The following is a 21,815-nucleotide window of genomic DNA, read 5'->3' on the forward strand; positions in this document are numbered from 1 at the left end:
ACTGCCCACAAAAGCCAGCAAAATGCACTATTGTTTAGAGGGAATTTTAAAATTCGATAATGGTTTTCAAGAAATGGGCTCTGTAATCCTGCTTTGAGAATGTATGATAGTAATGGGAGGTACAATGATTTTCTCAGACTTGAAAAAATGACACACATACCATCTGGTCTGGAAACATGGATTTTTCTTTTTTTTTTTTTTTGGCAAGCAAAATGAGAATATGCCTAGGGCTTATGGAAAACAAGGCTGAGAATGCACTTCAAATAAAAGCAAAGCAAGCAAAATAAAACAAAAAGCCCAAACCCTACTGGAAATACAAAGTAGGCAACATTGAGGAAAACAATTTCTTCCTACACGTTGGTCTCAGCAGTGAATGACAAATCGATGTGACCTTGTTGGTGGCTACCAAGTTTCCCATATTAATTTAGGTATTTAATAATTATTTAATGTGCACCAATTATTATAGAGCCACGTGGGAGAGCAAGTTACACAAAACCTTCCGAACACAGCTGAAATCAATACTATCACTGGACTAAGTCATTAAACACTGACAAAATATAACTGGACTTTTTAGGGTTGCCTAGTTGTGCATACAATATTGATGAAAGGAAACATTCTCAACTTTCCATCCTTACAGGACTTTCAATGATCACCCAGATGAATTAAAGCTGCATCCTTAACACAAATAAGTTTGGTGTATGACTTTAATACCTAATATGCTGATTCCCCTAATCCAGGGTTTCTGTACCATGGCAATTTTAACATTTTGAGCTAGATATTTCTTTGTTTGGATGGGGAAGTAGTGGGTGTCTTGTAAATTTGTAAATTGTAAGATGTTTAGAAGCATCCCTAGCATCTGCCTACCAGATGCCACTAGGACACCCTCCTCAGCTGTGACAAACAGAAATGCCTCCAGATGTTGCCAAATTTCTGGAAGGGAGGGGTTACCCCTGCTGAGAACCACTGCTCTAATTCATAATTCTAGATGGAAGTTTCATATTCTAAGACAAGTACTCTTTTCACAAGTGCCAAGAGAGGACGCATCAACTAGGTAAGAGACCCATACTTTCGCTCACCTGCTGACATGCAAATTAAAACTATAAGATACCACCACAAACCTATGAGAATGGCTAAAAACAAAATAAGACCAAACAAACAAATAAACCTGAGGATACAAATGTTGGTAAAGATGCAGAACAAATGTAACTCATATATATCTGGTGGCAATGCAAAATGGTATAGACTTTTGGGAAAATAGTCTGGCAGTTTATTATAAAGTTTACATTTTGTTACCATATATCCCAGCATCCTACTTCTAAATATTTACCCAAGGGAAGTGAAAATTTATGTTCACACAAAACCTGTGCAAATGTTCTAGTGGTTTTGTTCATAATTGCCACAATTGCCCTTCAGTTGGTTAATAGATAAACAGAAGTGTGAGGTATTCATGCAATGGAATACTACTCAACAATGAAAAGGAATAAACAACTGATCTATGCAGCATAAAGGAATCTGAAATGCAGTATGCTAAGTGAAAGAAACCAAATTCAAAAAGCTACATACTGACATTACAGAAAAGGCAAAAACTAAAGAGACAGAAAACAGATCAGTTATTAAGAGTTTGAGGTGGTACAAGGAAGTGATTATAACAAGGAAAGGAATTTAGGGGGGTTGTCAAAAATGTTCTATGTCCTTATTGTAGTGGTGATGGATTATACAGCTTCATTCATTTGTTAATATCTACAGTACATTTTGATGTTTTTTTTTTAATATTTATTTTTGAGACAGAGCATGAGCAGGGGAGGGGCAGAGAGAGAGGGAGACACAGAATCTGAAGCAGGCTCCAGGCTCTGAGCTGTCAGCACAGAGCCCAATGCAGAGCTTGAACTCACGGACTGTGAGATCATGGCCTGAGCCGAAGTTGGATGCTTAACCGACTGAGCCACCCAGGGGCCCCTAGAGTACATTTTAAAAAAGGTACATATTACTACATGTAAATTATCTCACAGTAAACGTGACTTAAAAATGAACAAATAGATCAGATAAGATAAGGGAGAAGTCTGATTTTTATGCTTTGGGGATCTCATTTCATCACAATAATCTAAGTAAGCTGTTTATGTTTTGACTTTTTAAGACTAAAGATGATCACAGTATTTTACATCCTTCCTATAACAACAACAAAATCCTTTTATTCACAGTTGGCAAAGAGATAATAACATCAGTGTAGATTAAATTTGCATGGTAGTGAAATTAACTTTATGTGGAAATGTATAGGGTATAGACTTTATGTGATTTATAATGGATATTCCTGTATTTGGACTTTGTTCTCCCATTAGGATTTTAAAACCTATTCACTGCAATGCTAGGCAATGAAACATCCATGAGGCACAAATAGAAATCTCATATTATTCTATAAGAAGGTCCAAGTCTTCTCATTTTTCCTTTAACTTTTAAGAAAACTATCAAACAAATTACACAGTCTAGCAAATATTTATATACCATTGCAGATGCAAAACAAATTAGAAAAACTGCACTATGTAAAACAGTAAAATACATATCCAACTGATTCCTTGGTGCCTTGGAATGGAGGTTTTCTAAATTTCTTGTCTTGGCCTATCTTAATATTCTCATTTTGTGTACAGTCAGTGGTCCTTTGTTAGTATATATGAGAATCACAGAGATAGAGCCAGTAAGTAGATAAATGTGCTGTCATATAGACATGGAAGATTCTGAAAGCCGAAGTGAGCAGACCCAGATCCAGTATTATCAATTGGGAATGGAAAGAAAAGCTGTATAGTGAATGGCCAATAATCTTCATGGTATAAACCTTGCCAATGCTTACACAATTTGTCTCTAATGGAGTTATTCCCTTCCTTCTCCTTCATGTCTCCTTCCCATTCCTGTCCTCTACCTAAGTCACCAAATTATTTCCTTAATTAAGAAGCTCCAGAAAGTTAAAAGAGCACCCAAACACTGTTATAATCCATCCTACTCACGTCTCCTCATATTCTCACACACCAAAAAGCAATACAAGGGAGTAGTGAGAAGAAACAGAAATTGAGGTTCGTTTTTGAGGTACTTCAAAGGGAAATGAAGCAGAGAGAGTAGGCACACATACCAGACTTCACTGCAACAAAGTATTTACAAACATCTAAGTGGAATCACCAGGTCTCAATTCTAACCCAATAATAAGGAAACAGTCAAATTATATGGTTGGTTCTTGCTGACCAAAAGGGAATTTAGAATGTGATAAAAAAAAAACAAAAACAAAAAAAAACTGACTAGTTAAAAATAGAACCATCTGGATTATTTTCCTTGCATTGAGACCATCCTTCCTCCCTCCCCTCAACTTCCTGCATGACCCAAGAAAGTAACTTTACCATCATACTCTGCCTTTTAACTTTGTAACATATTTACTTCAGGAATGTTGGGACCATGTGGAGTTTAGAATCTTACAACTAGACAGAATCTCAGAAAGTCTGAGGACAATCCATGGGGATATTCTGAAATTCTCACTCATCACGTAGATACATCCTCTTTCGAAGGATACTATGGGAATCATGTACCTAGAAAATGCCTGGTGCTAGCAGACGCTTAATAAATACATACTGAAAGAATGGAATGGATCAAATTAAATGGAATAGGATTAGATTGGGGGAGAAAAGCTCAATAAGGGCTCAAGAAATGCAGAGTACATTTGAAGGGTGATTTCCATCTCTGACCTAGTCATACAAGTCCCTCATGATCACTTTAAAAATACTGTTTTTAAAGGATAGGTGTTGATGTGGGGGGAACAAAAGCAAAAAGAAAACAATTAAATTTCCTTACTACTAACAGCCCATTGACAAGTTCTTGAAACAGGCAGAGTGACCTTCCTCTAGGAACTCAGCTGCCTAATGCTGACACTTTGCTAAGGGCAAAAGGCAATCTTAGCCTGACCCCTCAGGATCCTGTGAGTCTACCTCAAACATATAGAAATTCCTTTGGAAGCTTCCTTTATCTCTATCCACCAAGATGTATATTGGGAATCATACTCGAAGCATAAGGCCTACTGATACACATCTGAAAGGTCTCATGACTGAGTTTTTACTAAACAGTAATACATGACATTTTCTTAACAATAGCTAGCCCCCAACAGGGTCCTGGAAACCTTGTTTTCAAAATTCCTTGGAGGCTTGTGCTATCCCTAACCCCCTCCCAACCTAAAAGTATATAATCAGTCACCTGTCACAACCTCAGTGCAGCTCTTTCTGTCCATGGGTCCTATTGTTCCCGTGCTTTAATAAAAACACCTTTTGCACCAAAGACGTTTCAAGAATTCTTTCTTGGCCCTTGGCTCTGCACCCCACCACCAAACCACATCAGCCGTTGTCTGTGTTTTCCATTTACCTTTAATAATGTATAAAAATTAGCTGCTTGTGCCCACCCTGCACTGGTCCCTCGCAGACTGGGAGTGCTCCAGGATGGGGAGTACTGGTGCTGGGGCCTTACCCCCAGGGCGGCAGTGGGCAGGAGCCTGCAGCTGGAGCACTGGGAAAGATTTGGAGCACAAAAGGACAGATTTCCTCTCTTGCGGGAATAAGACGCTCTACTGGACACCCATGCCTCAGTGTGTTTACTCAAAAAAAAAAAAAAAAAAAAAAAAAAAAAAAAAAAAGATGGTTTCATCACCCAGCAAGCAGAAATCACCATCTCTGCATTGGTCAAGAACATGGATGCCAACATGGATATTGTCTACAAGGATATGGTCACCTAGATGCAGCAGATCACTGTTCAGCAAAATAATGTCCCAGACTTCTAATGTGAAAAAAGATATGATTATTTTGGAGAACAGTGAGTTTTCAGCCCTCAGAGCAGAATATGAGAAAATAAACCTTGAACTACATTGGTTAAAACAACCAAGTAACGGATGAAGTGATCAAAGTCTGAACAGATAACCAAATTAGGCTTCGTTCCAGAAAAGAGCAGAGTGAAAGAAATGTGTTCGCTGAAATGAAAGGAAGCTGCTGGAAATGAGGACAGAGATGGTGACACTGCATGCCCAGCAAGATAGAGCTGTCACCAAGACAGGCAGGAAGATAGACACTGAGGTCACCAGCCTCAAAACCATGCTGGATATCGCAGAAGCTTGGTAACATTAAATATTTAGCAGGGTCTGGATTTACCTAATAGTAGCTCTGGGATTTTATTGCCTGTGGATATAATAAAGTGTCTATTTTAAGAGAAAAAAAAGAATGTATAATTATTACTTATTTTATTGCAGTTTTCAGTCTTGTGTCAGCTTAGTACAAGCTATGTATCATAAAATTTAAGTTCTAGGATGGCAAGAAGGGAAATTACTTTGTTTTTGCATCAAAGTGACTTGGCACACTCCCTTACATATACACTGTGTACTCAGTCATGTAATAGAGACAAACCTGTGTCAGAACCCCAGCTCTGGTCACTTACAGGCTACAAAATTCTGCAGTTCTGGAATAGTCTTGTAAAGATCTAAGAAATAAACATTCAATTATTCAAGGGATCAGTTCCAAAATCTCAAACACTGATTTCCATTTGATGTTTTGCTATTTTTTGAAATCCATCAATAAATCACTCCTAGTAGCCAAGAAAAAAGACTTTCTACCTTTGGTTTCCCACATATCAACAACTGCCCTATTTATCTCACAGGGTCATTTCCAAGATCAAATGAGAAAGTATGTTAAAGTGCTTTAAAATGACAAAGTATAAAGTCAGTCATTGAAAATATTACTATTTTTCAAGTTGGAGATAAGCCAGTCTAATGGAGGGAAAGAAAATAGGCTTAGGGATTGGATAATTGAAAGTTTCTGAATTTAAAATCTGGATTCAATCACTTAATAGCCATATGATCCTGAGCCAATGATCCTCAGTAAAATGGGGATAATGACACCTATCTTAATATTGTTGTTATGAAGATTAGAGATGATGTATGTAAAGTGCTTAATCCCATGTCTGGTACATTGTGTTAAGCATTCAATATTTATTATTATTACAGTCAATCAATAGAAATTTCTCATGTGGTTATGCTCTATATTAGTTCTACACAGCCATCATAAATGGTGAACACCAGCACAGAACACACATTTTTCTTCTGACAGAATTCTTTTTTTTTTTTTAATTTTAGCATACTAACCAAGAAATAGATTTAGTATACTGGACACAGTTATATGTGGAGTTTAGGGTATTAGTCAAAGGGATAAATTTTAAAATAACTTCAGAAACAAAATTAATAAATAATTGAATAACATGAAACAAAGAAACACAATTTAGCATTCTTGTTTTTATCCAATTGGGTCTCAGATTTCAAATGGGTGTGACAAAGCACTGACTAATGACCCACTGTCCAAAAACACCCATCTATTCAAGTAATTAAGTTAAACAATACTAGGATACCGATCACAAATCCTTCTTCACTGTATTTCCTGAAAAATATTATCTTCCCTCAACTCTCCCCTGGAAGACCATACTTCCCGTTTACTTTCCTTTTCTTAGTAAAAGGATTCAACTCTGCAAGGCTTCACAGGTAGGAAGAATAACTAGTAATCATTAGCCAAAATCCATTTTTCTGCATGCATGTAATGACACTGTCATCTTAGGATCTCTTTTGTTTTGGTATCCAGGCGATTACTTCACACTTTATCACATCCCACTCTTTAGAATTTATTGCATTTCTTCTATACACAGGGAATATTTCCACCCTTGAGTTTCTGTGCTCACTTGACAATTTGGTTTCTTCCTTTCAGCTTTTCACTCCCTGTCTGCTCAAAACAATACTACTCAATTTTCCTGATCCAGATGACAATCACTGGACCACACTAAGCAGAGCACATTGGTCAATTCTAGTTCTGGTCTCCAATGAGTTTAATCTTTATGTCTTAAAAATGCACAATATGCTCTTAAGAAGACAGGGACCTAAATGAAAATCCAATGAGGGCACATAACAAATTGGGAAACTGTGACTAAGGTGTTTTCATAATATAGTTGATTAACAGGAAAATCACTTTGAAAAATGAGGTCTGTTTTGATACACATATCTTATAACTTATAATCCTAAAGGTTTTAAGTCAGAGCAAAAAGATTATTACTAGAAAAATGTAGTTTCTTTAAACAAAATAATTACATACTTTTAAAATTAATGACTGTCTAAATAAATATACTTACTTACATTTTTGAACAGTTGCTCGGCAAGTTCTCTGACATGCTTTATTATCTTCACTGGGTTATTTTCTTCAACCTTAATTCGCTCTACTTCAAAAGCTACCAACTTGGAAAAAGAATCAAATGGCAAAACATCAACTCCAAAAATGCTAAATTAGAAAACAGTATGATAATTTCATACAATTTGCAAACCAAAAAGCATCTAAAACATACGCTACTATTAAAACAAAATATTTTACATTTTACAGCATTTCACCTCTATTCTAAAGTTACAGAGTTGATTGAGTCCTTGGATGGTCTGGTGGTCTCTCCCTGATTATGCAGGGCCTTATTTCTTCTTGGGGAAGAAACTGAGAGAGACCCACTCATTCTCCAGGCCTCATTCATAAAATGCTCTCAGAGAATTTCAGACAGTCAGGAAGTCTCCAACATTTCCCTAGCTTACAAAACATGAACCAAATGTTCAAGTCAGGTCACTCAGACTTTAGTTCTAGCTCGGCTGACAGTGATTTGGAACAAGTCACTAAAACTCCCTGAGCTTCAGTCTCTTCATCTCTAAAATCAGATGAAAAAACAAAATGATCTGTGGACTCCTTCTAGTTCTTACAATATATAACTCTAATCCACTTCCACATGAAACTAATTTACTGGGAGAACTGTGTTTTAAAAAAATTTTTTTTAATGTTTATTTTATTTTTGAGACAGAGGGAGACACAGCATGGATGGGGGAGGGTCAGAGAGAGAGGGAGACACAGAATCTGAAGCAGGCTCCAGGCTCTAAGCTGTCAGCACAGAGCCCAACGCAGGCCTCGAACTCACAGACCATGAGATCATGACCTGAGCCGAAGTCAGAAGCTCAACCGACTGAGCCACCCAGGTGCCCCAAGAGAACTGTGTGAATATATCTACTTGCGAGTGGAGAAAAGAGTACAAAAAGGAAAAAAATGGGAAGAATGATAAATAGATGAATGATTTTTTTAAAAAGGGTATAAGATTTTTCCTTCTAGAAACTAACAGATTCACTGGAACAGACAACATATAAAACTCTGTTCTAGGCCGGGATTCAGAAAGATTGTCAAACAAAGGCAAACATTCCTTTCCTTCTAACAGGCCTATTTGATTGGAGTGTGGGGACCAGACAACACACAATGCAGGCCGTCTCTCAAAGACTCATTAAGTCTTGGGTATGGTAGGCTACCCTGGGTTCAATGAAAACAAGGATCCCTTTCCTAGGAGCAAATGCTATTTTCCTTTAAAAGCACATTCAAGCAAATGAAATGGCCCAAGAAGGGTGGAAGGAGGGGGATGCTTGGATGGCTCAGTCAGTTGAGTGTCCGACTCTTGATTTCTGCTCTGGTCATGATCCCAGGATTGTGGGCTCAAGTCCCACGTTGGGCTTCATGCTGAGCATGGAGCCTGTTTAGAGTCTCTCTCTCTCATTCTCTCTCTCTTTTTCTCTCTCCCCCTGCCTCTTTCCCCTGCTTACACAGCTCTCTCTAAAAACAAACAAACAAACAAATAAACAAACAACAACAAAACAGGGGTAAGGAGAAATTACTTAGATCTGGTATCTCATTCCTTCTAGGCCTTTGACTGAAATATACATAAGAACAACTGGTTTTCAAGTAACAACATCAATTAGACACTAAAAATTGTAACTGTAGGCAGAACACAGAACTGGATGACCACTCAGGGGAGATTCAGTAGGAATCAGTCCTTGCCTTACCATTATTTCCAATGTATATAAAGGTGTATAATAAAAGGTAAGTTGCCATATAGAGACCTAAAATAAAGCTTAATGCAGACTAAGTGGCTCTCAAAGTCACTTATTCTAGGAAAGTTTGGAGGAGGTGGTGAGATAAGAGCAGAGTATGAGAAATGGGAGGTCATGATTAGATTGAAAAGTAGAGGGAGGATACTCTAGGCAAGGGAAGGATTTACAAAAACAGTGAGAGGCTGTGGCAAGCAAGTTTTCTGCAAGTAATCAATCTGACTTACTAGCTGTGATAATGCTGCCAGAAGGAGTTACTAAGAGAATTAGATAGAAAAAAAAAAGGGAATATATAAACTGATGTAACTATTCAAAATGCTTCAGAGATTAATAAAATATGGGGACTAGAAAGGATCTTAGAGAGCATCTAATTTAACTCCATAAAACATTATGTATAGATTACTTAATTCAGGATCTAACAGCTGATATACATTAGTATTAGATAGTCAATGATCCATCATATTAAATGTTGGTATTAGGGAATCAGTGATTAGTAACTGATTAGAAAGAATTGCTCACCACAGGGCAATCTCTCCTAAGTCTTCATATGCTTTGTGTTATTAACTGAAGTATTTGGTGAAGGTCTCCATACTCAGAACTATAACATGTGCCTCTTCTTTCATTCTTATCTGTGATTACTTAACTATCTTTACAGAAAATAAAAGATCGCTCTCTGAACTGAGAATCTTTAACAACTTGAGTCCTATCTTCTCTATACACAATAAAATGACCTGTGGCAAAATATAATCACTATTACTATTCTCCACTATCTTGGGTGCCAGGAGTGTTTTCCTTTTATAGACTTCAAGGAACCTCTAGATTTATTGGTTCCAATACAGTGTTCTTTTAGAAAATGAAATGGGAATAATATTCATTGTTCTATCCACCAGAATGAGCTGCTATAAATGTAGCTAAATGATAAATGGAAAATGTACTAAAATAAATCAAACTAACACAAAATAGCATCCTTATTTTGAGTCACATTTGTCTTACTTTTCCCTTTATAAGGCCAATTCCTTGAAGACAGAGACAAAATCTGTCTTCCATACATTTAAGATCTCCTACAGGAGACAGACAAATGTTGATTATTGATTAATAAGAATGCCATTAAGCCAAGCTATAGTTCTATGACACTAATAGACTAAATGTAACTGTAGTTTGAAATCACATATCTATGTATTAAACTTAGACTTTTATCTCTATGAAACTGATAAAGGAATCACTGTATTATTGCCTTTAAAAATAAGTTTTTGGGGTGCCGGGGTGGCTCAGTCATTTAAGCATCTGACTCTTGATCCAGGCTCAAGCCATCTGCCCTTCCCCCGCTTGTGTTTTTAATTTCTCTCTCAAAATAAATACACAAACTTATAAAATAAGAGTTCTATTTATATAACCACTGTTACTTTTTCAAAAATACTTTAATGAACTATTTACATTCAGGTGTTCAAGATGTTTATGTACTTCTGTAACATCCTTATATTTTTCTAATTCTCCAGTCCACATTATAAATACCAAGATTTAATAAGCATAATAATAAATAACATTTGGATTATTTGGTATTTAATTTATAATATATTTAGGATTTTGATTAAAACACTTGTCCACTTTTAACTACTGGTCCAATTTTGTCTGTAAATATGCATTCATTTGATAAAAACTATACCTCATCAAAGAGATCACAGGATCTATAGGGTGGACCTCTTTCTGAAACAAAACCTGCAAATGCCATTCCATTGAGCACTTTAGTGAGGAAATCATTCTCAACCAAACCACGCTGCCCCAAGAAAGCTGTCTGTAAAGAAAGAAAAATTGAAATGACTATCTTATCACTTAGTAATAGATGAATTGTCAAAACAAAAATAGAAAGATCAACACCTGAATAAGTATCTTTATGTATAAATGTGTTATAAGATACATTCTCTCAAAAAGGGCTTTTGATACTAGAAATACTACATGTATTGGAAAAAATAAAAATGGGTCTGTCTATAAAGCAGGAGGAGAAACAAAAAATTAACACTCAATTTTAAAAGAAAAACCAATTTAAAATTAACAAACTCTAAAGACAAACATGTCAGTTCCATAGCGTTATTAAAAATTACCATAAAATCACACAAAGCAGAGATTGAAGAATGACCTTTGTTTAACAAACTAAGGTCAAAATACAAGGCTAGAAAAAGACAACCAAGTTGTTTCATTAAATGAGAGGCTACATTTCAGACAGATACAGCATTTTGGTACTGTATCATCTTACCTTGTGAAAATGTATTACTGGTTCTGCATGAATTCTTATAAGTTGTAGGCATGATCTATATCCTTGGAAAAGTTGTGCAAATAATCTAAGAAAAACTGCACGTACTTCTTTATCCTGAAAATATAAGAAGAAACAAGTTAGGTAACTGAACTTTCTTTAAAAAAATGCAATATCACAAAGACAAAAAGTTGAAAAGAATCTGAGAGGTTATTTAATAAATCTGTCTGTGCTTCCTACACATAAGTCTTATTTGTGGCAGCCCTGAGTGGTGGGCACCTAGCCCATTCCATTGTTGAACAGAGTAGGCTATTAAATAGTTCTTTTTACAAGTGAACCAAACAAAGCTTGCCTCCTAGCGTATCCAATTTTCCTCTTGGAAAAAAGTCACAAAGTCTAACCCTTTCACCATGTTAGAGAAGGACATATTTCCCAAGTCATTTGATTTTTACATCCATCAAAAGAATTACAGTCACAAATATAAAAGAAAATAATCTCAAAAGACTATATTTTAAAAGCTTATGAAATTCTTCCAAAGTCTATCCAATTTATAAAAATCTATTCCTATATAAATAAGGTATGACTTAAAAATATGTTTTGATAATTCAGGTTTTAATAAAATCATAGTTTTAGAACTATAATGAAACTTACAGATTTATTTGGTCAACCCTTTATTTAATGGATGAGGAAATGCTAAAGAATGCTTAAGTAACTTATCAAAGGTGTCCAGTTCTATAAGGCTTCTTCTTGGCCATAAAGCTCAACTCTAAGAAATGCAATGGGCAAAATTTAAAAGGAGACTGTATTATATACTAACTTTTCCATGGCTTCTAATCGAAACTATTTTCATCCACTCACTCTTCAAACTTGATTCTCTCATTGTCAACAATATGTGTATCCATTTTATATAAGCTTCCCCCTTTTATCTTTGCCTGACCCTTTGGATTTGATACTTGGCATAGTTTTCCAAGTCATAACCTATGTTCTGATTTTTTATCCCACACTTACTCTTGCCTCCTCAGGGCAACAGTCTCAACTCTACTCCTTCCAGGTCAATGTGCCACCCTGTGGCTCCTCAGAGAGCAAGTCACAAGATCAGTCAGTGACAGTTCTAATTCAGTACACTTTTTACAAGGCTGTCCATCTGACTCTCACTATATTCAGCTTCTTTAACAGCCATACAAATAAAAGTACAGCTCTGTTTAAAAGGATCAAATTTAAATATTAAATTTCTTACCAGCATTTTTGAATGGGATAAAGCTGTTCGTGGAGGGGGAAAAGCATGATCTGCTACTTCCAAATCTGGGTGTAGAATCTAAAGCAAAGAAATTTGATTATATACAAAATCTTAATACCAGTAAAAGCTATTAATTAACCTACTTGGAGCATTAAGATGAAAAAGTATCAGTACATGAATTACAATATATTTCCCTCTATGAAACACAATGCAATTAGCTGAGGCAGCTCTGCATGTACTATTGTGGAAAGATCTCTAAGATAAAATATTTGATGAAGAAACATATTCTAAAAAAACACACACAAGTAGGGTCTCATTTATTTGAAAAGAAAACAAACCTTAAACTGTATATACACACACACTGATTAAATATACAAAATGAAAATGTAAAGTTCTGAAAGAATATATACTAAACTATAAAATATTAGTTACCTCTGGGAAGGGAACAGACTAGGGCAGAGTGATTTGTCTATATAGTTGAAAATGTTAAGCAAGCATCTGTTTTTAGGTTTATTAATGTACTTAAAATTAATTAATTAACTGAAATACTGAGGGGAAAGTGAATAGCTGATGAACCTCACAGCTGAGAGGGGGTAAAAATATAATGCAATGTGCAAGTACTACAAATATATGTAGAAAAATATACGAAACATAAAGTACAATTAATTCAACCTAGAGAAAGCTAAAAAAAAGGGTAATATTTGAGTTAGGCTTCAAAGAAAAACAGGTTGGGGGAGCAGGTAGGTAAGAAAGATCTATGAAGGACTTAACACAGAGAAAAAAATGAAATTGCATTAGTAGGCAGCAAATTTTTGTCTTTACAGAATCATTTCCAAATACTCAGGTGTTGGTAGTATACTTATAATTGATGGCAAGACCCATAAAAATACTTAAAAATGACGCTGAAATATTGACAATATTTATAACCAATAACCCAATCATTACTGCAGTATAATAATACAGTATAATTCATGTCTAGAAAATCATCCATGGTCATTACTCAGTTCAACTGTGTTGCCCTTTGATCACAGTTATTTACTAACCAAATGAAGCTCATATTCTTGTGTGTCAAAGCTCCCACTCAGTTAATCAAATGTGATTTTTTTGGTTCTAGCTTGACAGTACACTGTGTTCTCATGTCTTATCTATGGTACTACAGTGTACCACCCAATCCACCACTGTGCTTGACAACCACAAAAACAGGTATACACAGCTTTATCAAAAACAAGTTTTACTCACTGATCAAATTTGGTGGCACAGGTGTTGCAGGTTAAGGTATATCAGTGTGCAGCAGAATTTCTATCAGGAGCCATTGACTTAAGAACTAAAATGTTAATATTTGTTCATTTTGGTACTTCATCCCTGAATAACTAGTAATATTAAGTAATCATATATAAGATTTAGAAACTTAATTATGATTTCTAGAAACATTAAACTTCTTTTCAATCACTCAAATACTACCTTCTCATCATCTGCTCTATCCATATACATATACCACCAATGTACTTAGTACTTTTCTTTCAATTGTCTTTAAATCAACTCACCTATTGAAATCTAGTATTTTATTGGATGATATCATCTATGAAAACATAGGTTTTATATGCTATTTTTAATACACATTATCATAAATACATAACTATTAAAATAACAAAGGTTGCCACATATGATCCCAAATCATATCCATCCTTGACTTTGGTAAACAGTCATTTAGGCATCCTGTGCATACAACATTCTCCTGCAGAGACAGACCAGGAAACAGGCCTAGAGACGGAACGTGATTTGCTCAATAGTATCAAGTGGTAAGATGCAGACTGGACTCTAAGTCTCCAGAGTCTTGCACTAGTACTCTTATTACTCTATCACATCTTGTATTCTAGATTACACTAGGAAATGTCAGTCTTCTCTAAATGTTCACATCTCACACATACCACTTAACAATATAAGGAGTAATACAAATTTGAAAATATTCTAAGAATAAAATACTTCCTGGTAATCCTAGACTTCTGAGTTCCTATTTAAGGGAAATTTTATTTTAAACAGCTCAGATTGGAATATTATTCAAGAATATGAAGGCCTTAGTTCTAGTAATGGCTTGAAAGTAATGAAGAATTTCTAAGTTACAATTTTCTGATGATGAGTAAATTGGCACCTAAAATTTTGTTGGTAAAATAAAATGCCATGCTTTTAAAAATCAACTAAGGGGTGCCTGGCTAGTTTAGTCCGTAGAGCACACGACTCTTGAGCTCAGGATCATTGGTTCAGGCCCCCTGTGCAGCATGGAGTTTACTTTAAAAAAGTTGAAAACAAAATCAACTAAAGTAAAATAATTACAAAAACATAAATGTGTCGGTGAGAAACACCAAAGCTACAAGACTTATTAAAACTTGATTCCAAAGAATGCTGGATATTTAATCTATCAATAAGTTACATTTTTCTGTAGTAACTTGAAAATATTGGCAGGACAATATCACATTGTTTTGCAAGTAGCACATCTATCAAAGGAATGGGATGTCAATAAGGAGGCTGAAGGAAAAAGAAGAAGTGCTATCTTCCAATTAGGGGCATTAGGGAAATCAGGGATTCTGAGGCAGAGTCTGGTCTTATTTTCAGAGGTGTGTTGGTGTGTTTCCAATACCTAACACAGTATTCAGTATATACTAACTACTAAATAAATATGCCGAGTGAAACAGTGAATGTAAAACAAATAAATAGTCAGGATTTAAAGTATATTCTCCAAAAAATATCCAGTAAAGAATTCTATTCTAAATATTCTGAGGATATATTCATGTTTTAAGAACACACAACTCTTTTTAAAGTAATTACACTGCTAATGATATCTAATTCCAATGATCTGAGTTTACATTTACATCAAAAGAAAATTACTGTTAAAAATGTCATACCAAAGAAAGAGCTGCTTGAGTCTGATGTAGAAGTGGTTCCGGGAGGGAAGAGAGATGAATACATTCAGGAATTTTAATAGTGCCTCCATCCAAATCTGCTATGATTACATCTAGCTAAAGGAGATAAAAATTAGTCAATAATTAATAAAATGTATTTGTTGTTAAGGAAATTAATTTGGCCTTCATTAATTCAAAATAAGAAGAACCAGGTGTAGAAGAGACTCTTCGTTGTCCATAGGAACAGAATGTTGGGTTCATGACTTCCCAGCTACCATGTATTTCTTAGCTTCCTTTGAAATTAGGTGTGGCATGTGACTAAGTTTCTGATGATGGAATGTGAGAAGTGATGTGTACACTTCAGGCATTCAAAAGAGGGGGTGTAAGGCTCTCCTATGCTCTTCTTTTCCTTCCTATGGCTGAAACTATGAACTGGTTAACAACCCAACCTTGAATATTCAGATTATGACAATGCTGAGGGGATTTTTGGTGTACAAACAAGAGGGAAAGAAGCTTAGAATGTGAATGAGTTCATGGAATAAGCTGGTCTGGCATAATGGAATACCACTAGGGACTGCTGCATAAGTGTTAAGTAAAATTCCATTTTGTTTTAACCACTGTATTTTGGATGCTTTGGTATAGTAGTTTAGCCATATCCTAAATAATACAGTACTCATTACAAGAGTTAACAAACAAAACAATTGGTATACACCAAAATGGTACCATTTGGGTGCTTCAGAAAGAAACTGATTTTTACATTTTACAACAGTCTATTTTAAAATAACTTACATAAAAATGTAATAGAGAAGCCAGCCAATACTGTTGAAGTTCTTATGCTGACAAGAGGCTTAAAATTCATCCTAATTTATACATTAAAAGTTAATAAATTTATTTTTGGAAATACTTGGCTTGTCCTACCTCCAGAAACTGTTTATATTTAGTGGGAAAAAATGACCTTCAACCAGATCAGTATGCTTCTAGTTAGTACTAAGTAGGTTTTACTGATTATGTTTATTGATTTACACATATTTTCATATGCTGATATCACAGCAAAATAGGAACTAGATACCAACATATAAAGAAAGGAAAAGTAATTAATATATGAATGAGGGTCCCGTTTATAATTACAGTGTTGACTAGTACTTTGTCAGTTTTAATGACACCTATACTTTGACTACAGTTGTAACTATATGTAAGTACCAACAGAGTTTGCATCTTTGTTGGCATTTAAAACTAAAACAAAAGTAGGATTACAAAATCTTAAGAAGCTATGGATCATAGATATCATATAGCCCAACCTTTCAGTAAAGATATTTTTCTTAAACTCCCTGAAGTGTCATGGAATTTGTTCTTTGCACTCCACTTACTGTGCTTGAGCATACATTCCTCACGTAAGGCACCCCATTTTTCATCATTGGTCAGCTCTCATAGTTGAAAACTTTTATACTAAGGAGAAATTTCTTTTTATATCCACTATACCCATTGATTCTACTTCAGCCTTTTAGAGCTACAAAAAGTGAACCTTCCTATAACAGCCATTTAAATATTTATATTTAGCTATCAAACAGAACCAGGATATTACCTGAGAAAATTTAAGGGTCTCATAGGATATGGTTTCTATACTCTGACAATCCTGGATGTTCCTCTCCGAAGCACATTATTTTCTTATAATCCCTCTTAAATAAGTTCAGTACAGAGAAGTAAACACAATATTCCAGCACTGGCTTAAATATACAGTATTCCTTTTCTTCTTTGCTATTTCTTTTCATATGGCATTAAGAATAGAATAATTTGGTGGAGCTCATACACAACTTGTATTCCACTAAAAGCCTTCACTCTTTTGCAAATACTTTTTGCTTTTTAGCTACTAGCCATTCAGCATTAACCCAGACCTCATTTCAAAATATGAATATATTAAAGCACTCATGACAAAGTATAAGTAAAATACTAATTAATGGATTATTTTATCTCCCTTTCTCATATATAGGATGAAGAATACAGAAGATAAAATTAGTATGCCAAAAAAGGGGCATTTTAAATATGAATAAATTCATTTTGTAGATCTTCCATACTTGCTATGAAAAAAAACTAATATTTATATTTTTCAGTGATGCTTTTTCTTCCAGCCAATCTTTTCTATTGGGAATGTAAGAGATCTGAAAATAGTAATCAGGTGAAATGTTATAGGATTCAAATAAATATGATAAGCTTTTAGTCTCATTAACTGGCAATTTAAAGATGAATACTTACAAGTTCATGGATATCAGTTTTAAAGATAGAATGTACTCCAATAATGAAAGGTGTTGGGGAACTTAGAACTTCTAGTAGCTGAGCCGGGAGAATGGGAATATAAGGATAACTGGAAATAATAAAAGAATATGTGAGATATATTTGTTTTTCTGTAATATGAACGTATTTTCTTTTATCTTTATGCAGTATGAGTTTTAGATTACCTACATTATCATTAATATTCTCATGGTTATTAACATTAAATTTTTAAAAAGAAAGATTTAAAAAAATTTTCATGTAAAAGAGATGACCAGGTATAACAAGATATAAAGTAAACAGAACCCAGGACAGCTTCCTTATCCCTTATCCCTCTGAGGTAAGCAGTCTTTTTAGGTTTATTCATCTTGCTTGAAAACATTTTTCCTTACATAAAAATCTGACATCAGGAGGTAACAGTGACTCCCTTATGGGCTCTCCCCCTCAATAATGATGATGATTTGTCTAAACAAAACAATCATTCAAATTCCATTTTTTGTATTTGATGTTTGAATTCAATCAGAATGGCAAAGTGCAAAAATTAAGGCATAGAATGCTCTCTTATCTAGAGGTTAAGAAAGGCACATAATAAAAAAAAAAAGAAAGAAAGAAAATTTTTTTAAATAAAATATGGAGGCAGTCTAAATTTTTTTTCTAGTTTGTATGACTTAAGATCCTAAGTGTTATGAGTATCAAATTGATAAAGAGTATATTAGAATAAAATATTTTATTCATAACACTATCAAGCATCACTGTTTAGATTGTTTTGGTTTTTACTTTTTACTATGGAAAGTTTTAACATGTCCCCCAGAAAATAAAGAGGAAAAAAGGACAATGAAACCCCATGTATCCAATCCAGATTTGACAATTACCAATGCATGGTTACATGTATGTTTCTACCCATTTTCATTCTCTCCCCTACTGTATTATTTGAAGCAACTCCCAGACATCATATCATTTATACATAAATACTTTAGTAGATATCTAAAAAAAGGTAAGGTATCTTTTTAAATATACATAATACCATTATAACTCCTAAAAATTAATAAGTCTTTAATATCAAATAACCAGAACTAACTTAAGACTTTTATCACCAATTGTATTTAGAGAGAATTAAATGTTGCTGACAATACTATGCAAGTTATTTTTTCCACTAAATTAATCAACACTCAGTAATGAACAACTTGGAAATTTTCCAAATTCTAGGTTAGATTTCCATCAGAATCATGTGTACAGTGTAACTTTGTAAAATATGCCCTTGTGGTTCAAAACTATTGATTGTGCTATGACATTTCAACTAATCATCAATAAGTAATGCAGAATTCAGGAATAAATTAAAGTACCAAGTAGAAAACCTCACCTATATTTAAGAGGAAACATTAAAGATTCCAGGGCTCTGCAAGCATCACTAAGTCTCTGGAAACTTGCAGAATGGAAGAGAACCTTATTTTCTGTGAGAACTGCACAGAAGAGGCTGAGGACATTTTGAATTCCTGAAAACACAAGAGCAAATGCTTACCAAATGCATTTAATTTTATATGTGATGCCAACAAACAGACTAAGAATGACATGGAATGAAAAAGCCAATATTTTTTAAAGCTCTAAAGAAAACTATTTGGTTAAACTATAAACTCCATATAATCTATGGGTATTTGTTTTCCCAAACTTTCATTTTGTCTTTATTCTTCAAATCAGTGTAACACTCAGTGAACATATCCGTTGTTTGGAAATACACTATTACCTTCTTTTCAACTTCATCTCCAAGGACTGTACTTAAATCCCTGTTTTAGATTCTGGCAATGTTAAATAACTTTTTTCCCCTTTAAAGTCAATTTGTCTGATGTTAATATAACCACACCAGCTTTGTTGTTGAAATTTTCCTGGTATGTCTTTTTCCATCTCTTCATTTCAACCTTTCTCTACTTCTTGTAAATATAGTTGGCATTAAAAAAAAATCCATTCTGACAACTTGTGTCTTTTAAAGAGATCATTTAATTGACTTATATTTATTGCAATTATTTCTATATATACATATAATATCTTATTCAATACTTTTTATTTGTTCTACCTTTTTTACCATTTCTAAATGATTAATAGAAATGGACCTTCTTTTATCCCCTTATAAGTCCCCAGAATTTATAAGCCCTATTTTTTCTAGTGACAATGCTAGAAAATACAGCCTCAAACATACCAAATTGAAGTTAAAAAACTACATCATTTCTTATTTTCTTTTTTATTAACAAATCATCCTTAAATTATCAGTTGAACCTTAATTACATGGACCCACTAAATCAAGAGTTACCATTAGTTTTCTAAGGTAAAATACTTCCTCTATCTCCCTTTACTACAGCTTGTCCCTTCACATGAGGCATGCATATATCTTCTTAGCCCATTATTAACTGCCCATTATCCTCTTTTATCACTCCCAGCTTATCCCATATGATACACCTGAACTTATAGTTCCATTTTTAATTATATCTCATTTTGACTAATGTAAAAGTTTCATAACTAGTTTCTCTAATCCAGTCCTTATTCATTTCAGATCTATTCTCCAGCATGATGGACATAAAATACAAATCTGATTATGTCACTTTCATGCCTCAATCTCTTTGGTATCTTCCCATCCTTTTGGGTAGTGATTTTCAAGTATACTCTGTTCCACAGAAGCAATTTATTAAGAGAAGCTTTGCTTCAGTTTTATATATTAATCTCTGTGAACCTCAGTTGGTAAAATGAGGATAATTTCAAAACCTATCTTATAGGGTTGCTATGAAGAAGAAATGAGATAATACATAGAGTTCTCAGCATGGCACCATGGTAAATAATATATATAGATATATTAGTTGAAATTATGATTATTGTTGCAATTATTATTGTAATTATTATAGTTGTTACCATTAATTTCCTTTGAAGTTAGGATTCCAATGCTAAAACTGTTTGAAGACACCTGACGTACCAGACTAGGTCTGAGCTCCATGCCAAATTGTCTTTATGGTCTTACTTCCAGATTTCCAACCCAGCTGCTGCCTCCCACACTTGTGTGATCAATATTAAACTAACCTAGCTCTCAGAACACTTCTTTCAGTTTGATATCTCTGCTTCTTATATTCATGTTCTTTTTTTTATGTTTATTTATTCTTGAGAGAAAGAGAGAGAGAGAGAGTACACAGGGGAGGGGCATAGAGAAAGGGAGATAGAGGATCTGAAGCAGGCTCTGTGAGGGCTCAAGCTCACAAACCATGAGATCATAACCTGAGCTGACGTTGGACGTTTAACCCACTGAGCCACCCAGGCGCCCCTGTTCACGCTCTTTTTGCCCCTTCATTAAAATGCGAGTCCCTCAAAGATAATACTGGGCCTTATACATTGCTGTACCCCTCCTGCCAAGAACTGACTATATAGCAGGCACTCAAAAATGTTTCACTGAACTGACAAGCTCTCTGAATGGTGACAGGAGTCACTATAAAAAGATGTTAAAACTTTCATTAGAAGATATCAGAGAATATCTTTATAAATTCAGATAGGGAAAGTGTAAAATACACGTCATAAATTAAACGATTGATAAATTCAATAATTTTAAATTGAAAATTTCTGTCAAAAAATAACAAAAAATGAGGACAAGTCTCAGATGGAGAAAAATTACATAGGAAGTATATAAATGTGAAAAAATGTTGCCAAAAAATATGTTGCCCTTGCTGGAGGAAACAAATCCAAAAATACAGCTAAGACCAATTTCAAAGAACTTACTGCCTAATTTTTCTTCTAGGAATTTTATGGTTTCTAGTTTTACGTTTAAGTCTTTAAACTATTTGAGCTTTATCTTTGTATGTGGTATAAGAAAGTGGTTCAGTTTCATTTTTTTGGCATGCAGTTGTCCAGTTTTACCAATATAATTTATTGAAAAGACTGTCTTTTCCCCATTGTATATTCTTGCCTCCTTTTTTGTAGATTAACTGACCATATAAGCATGGGTTTATTTCTGGACTCGAGTCTATTACATTGATCTACATGTTTCTGTGTCAATACCATACTATTTTGATTGCTATAGCTTTGTAGTATAGTTTGAAATCAGAAAGTGTGATACCTCCAGTTTTGTTCTTTCTCAATACTGCTTTGCCCCCAATAATGTTCTTTAGAACTGTTTTCTCTACACTCATAATTTGATCTGGAATCAGATATTCCAATTAGTTGTTGCGTTTCTTTAGTCTCATTCAATATGGA

At 34.4% G+C, this 21,815-nt stretch overlaps 1 protein-coding gene and 1 pseudogene across 5 annotated transcripts in view; one reads left to right on the top strand and one right to left on the bottom strand.

The window, feature by feature from the left end:
• The window catches only part of SBF2 (SET binding factor 2), a 473,279-nt gene that overhangs the window by 188,518 nt on the left and 262,946 nt on the right, over positions 1-21,815 (bottom strand). For 4 of the 5 annotated variants that reach the window (XM_042959197.1, XM_042959196.1, XM_042959195.1 and 1 more), the window contains exons 7-13: positions 18,955-19,087; positions 17,580-17,688; positions 15,333-15,446; positions 12,433-12,510; positions 11,199-11,312; positions 10,611-10,739; positions 7,184-7,282 (exon numbers count right to left, since the gene is read on the bottom strand). In XM_042959197.1, the coding sequence (XP_042815131.1) occupies positions 7,184-7,282; positions 10,611-10,739; positions 11,199-11,312; positions 12,433-12,510; positions 15,333-15,446; positions 17,580-17,688; positions 18,955-19,087 (776 nt within the window). The remainder of the gene's footprint in view (positions 1-7,183; positions 7,283-10,610; positions 10,740-11,198; positions 11,313-12,432; positions 12,511-15,332; positions 15,447-17,579; positions 17,689-18,954; positions 19,088-21,815) is intronic. The other variant, XM_042959198.1, reaches the window with a different exon arrangement.
• LOC102972658 lies at positions 4,464-5,204 on the top strand (annotated as a pseudogene).

This window comes from Panthera tigris, chromosome D1 (genome assembly GCF_018350195.1).
Source record: "Panthera tigris isolate Pti1 chromosome D1, P.tigris_Pti1_mat1.1, whole genome shotgun sequence".
In the NCBI taxonomy this organism is placed as follows: domain Eukaryota; kingdom Metazoa; phylum Chordata; class Mammalia; order Carnivora; family Felidae; genus Panthera; species Panthera tigris.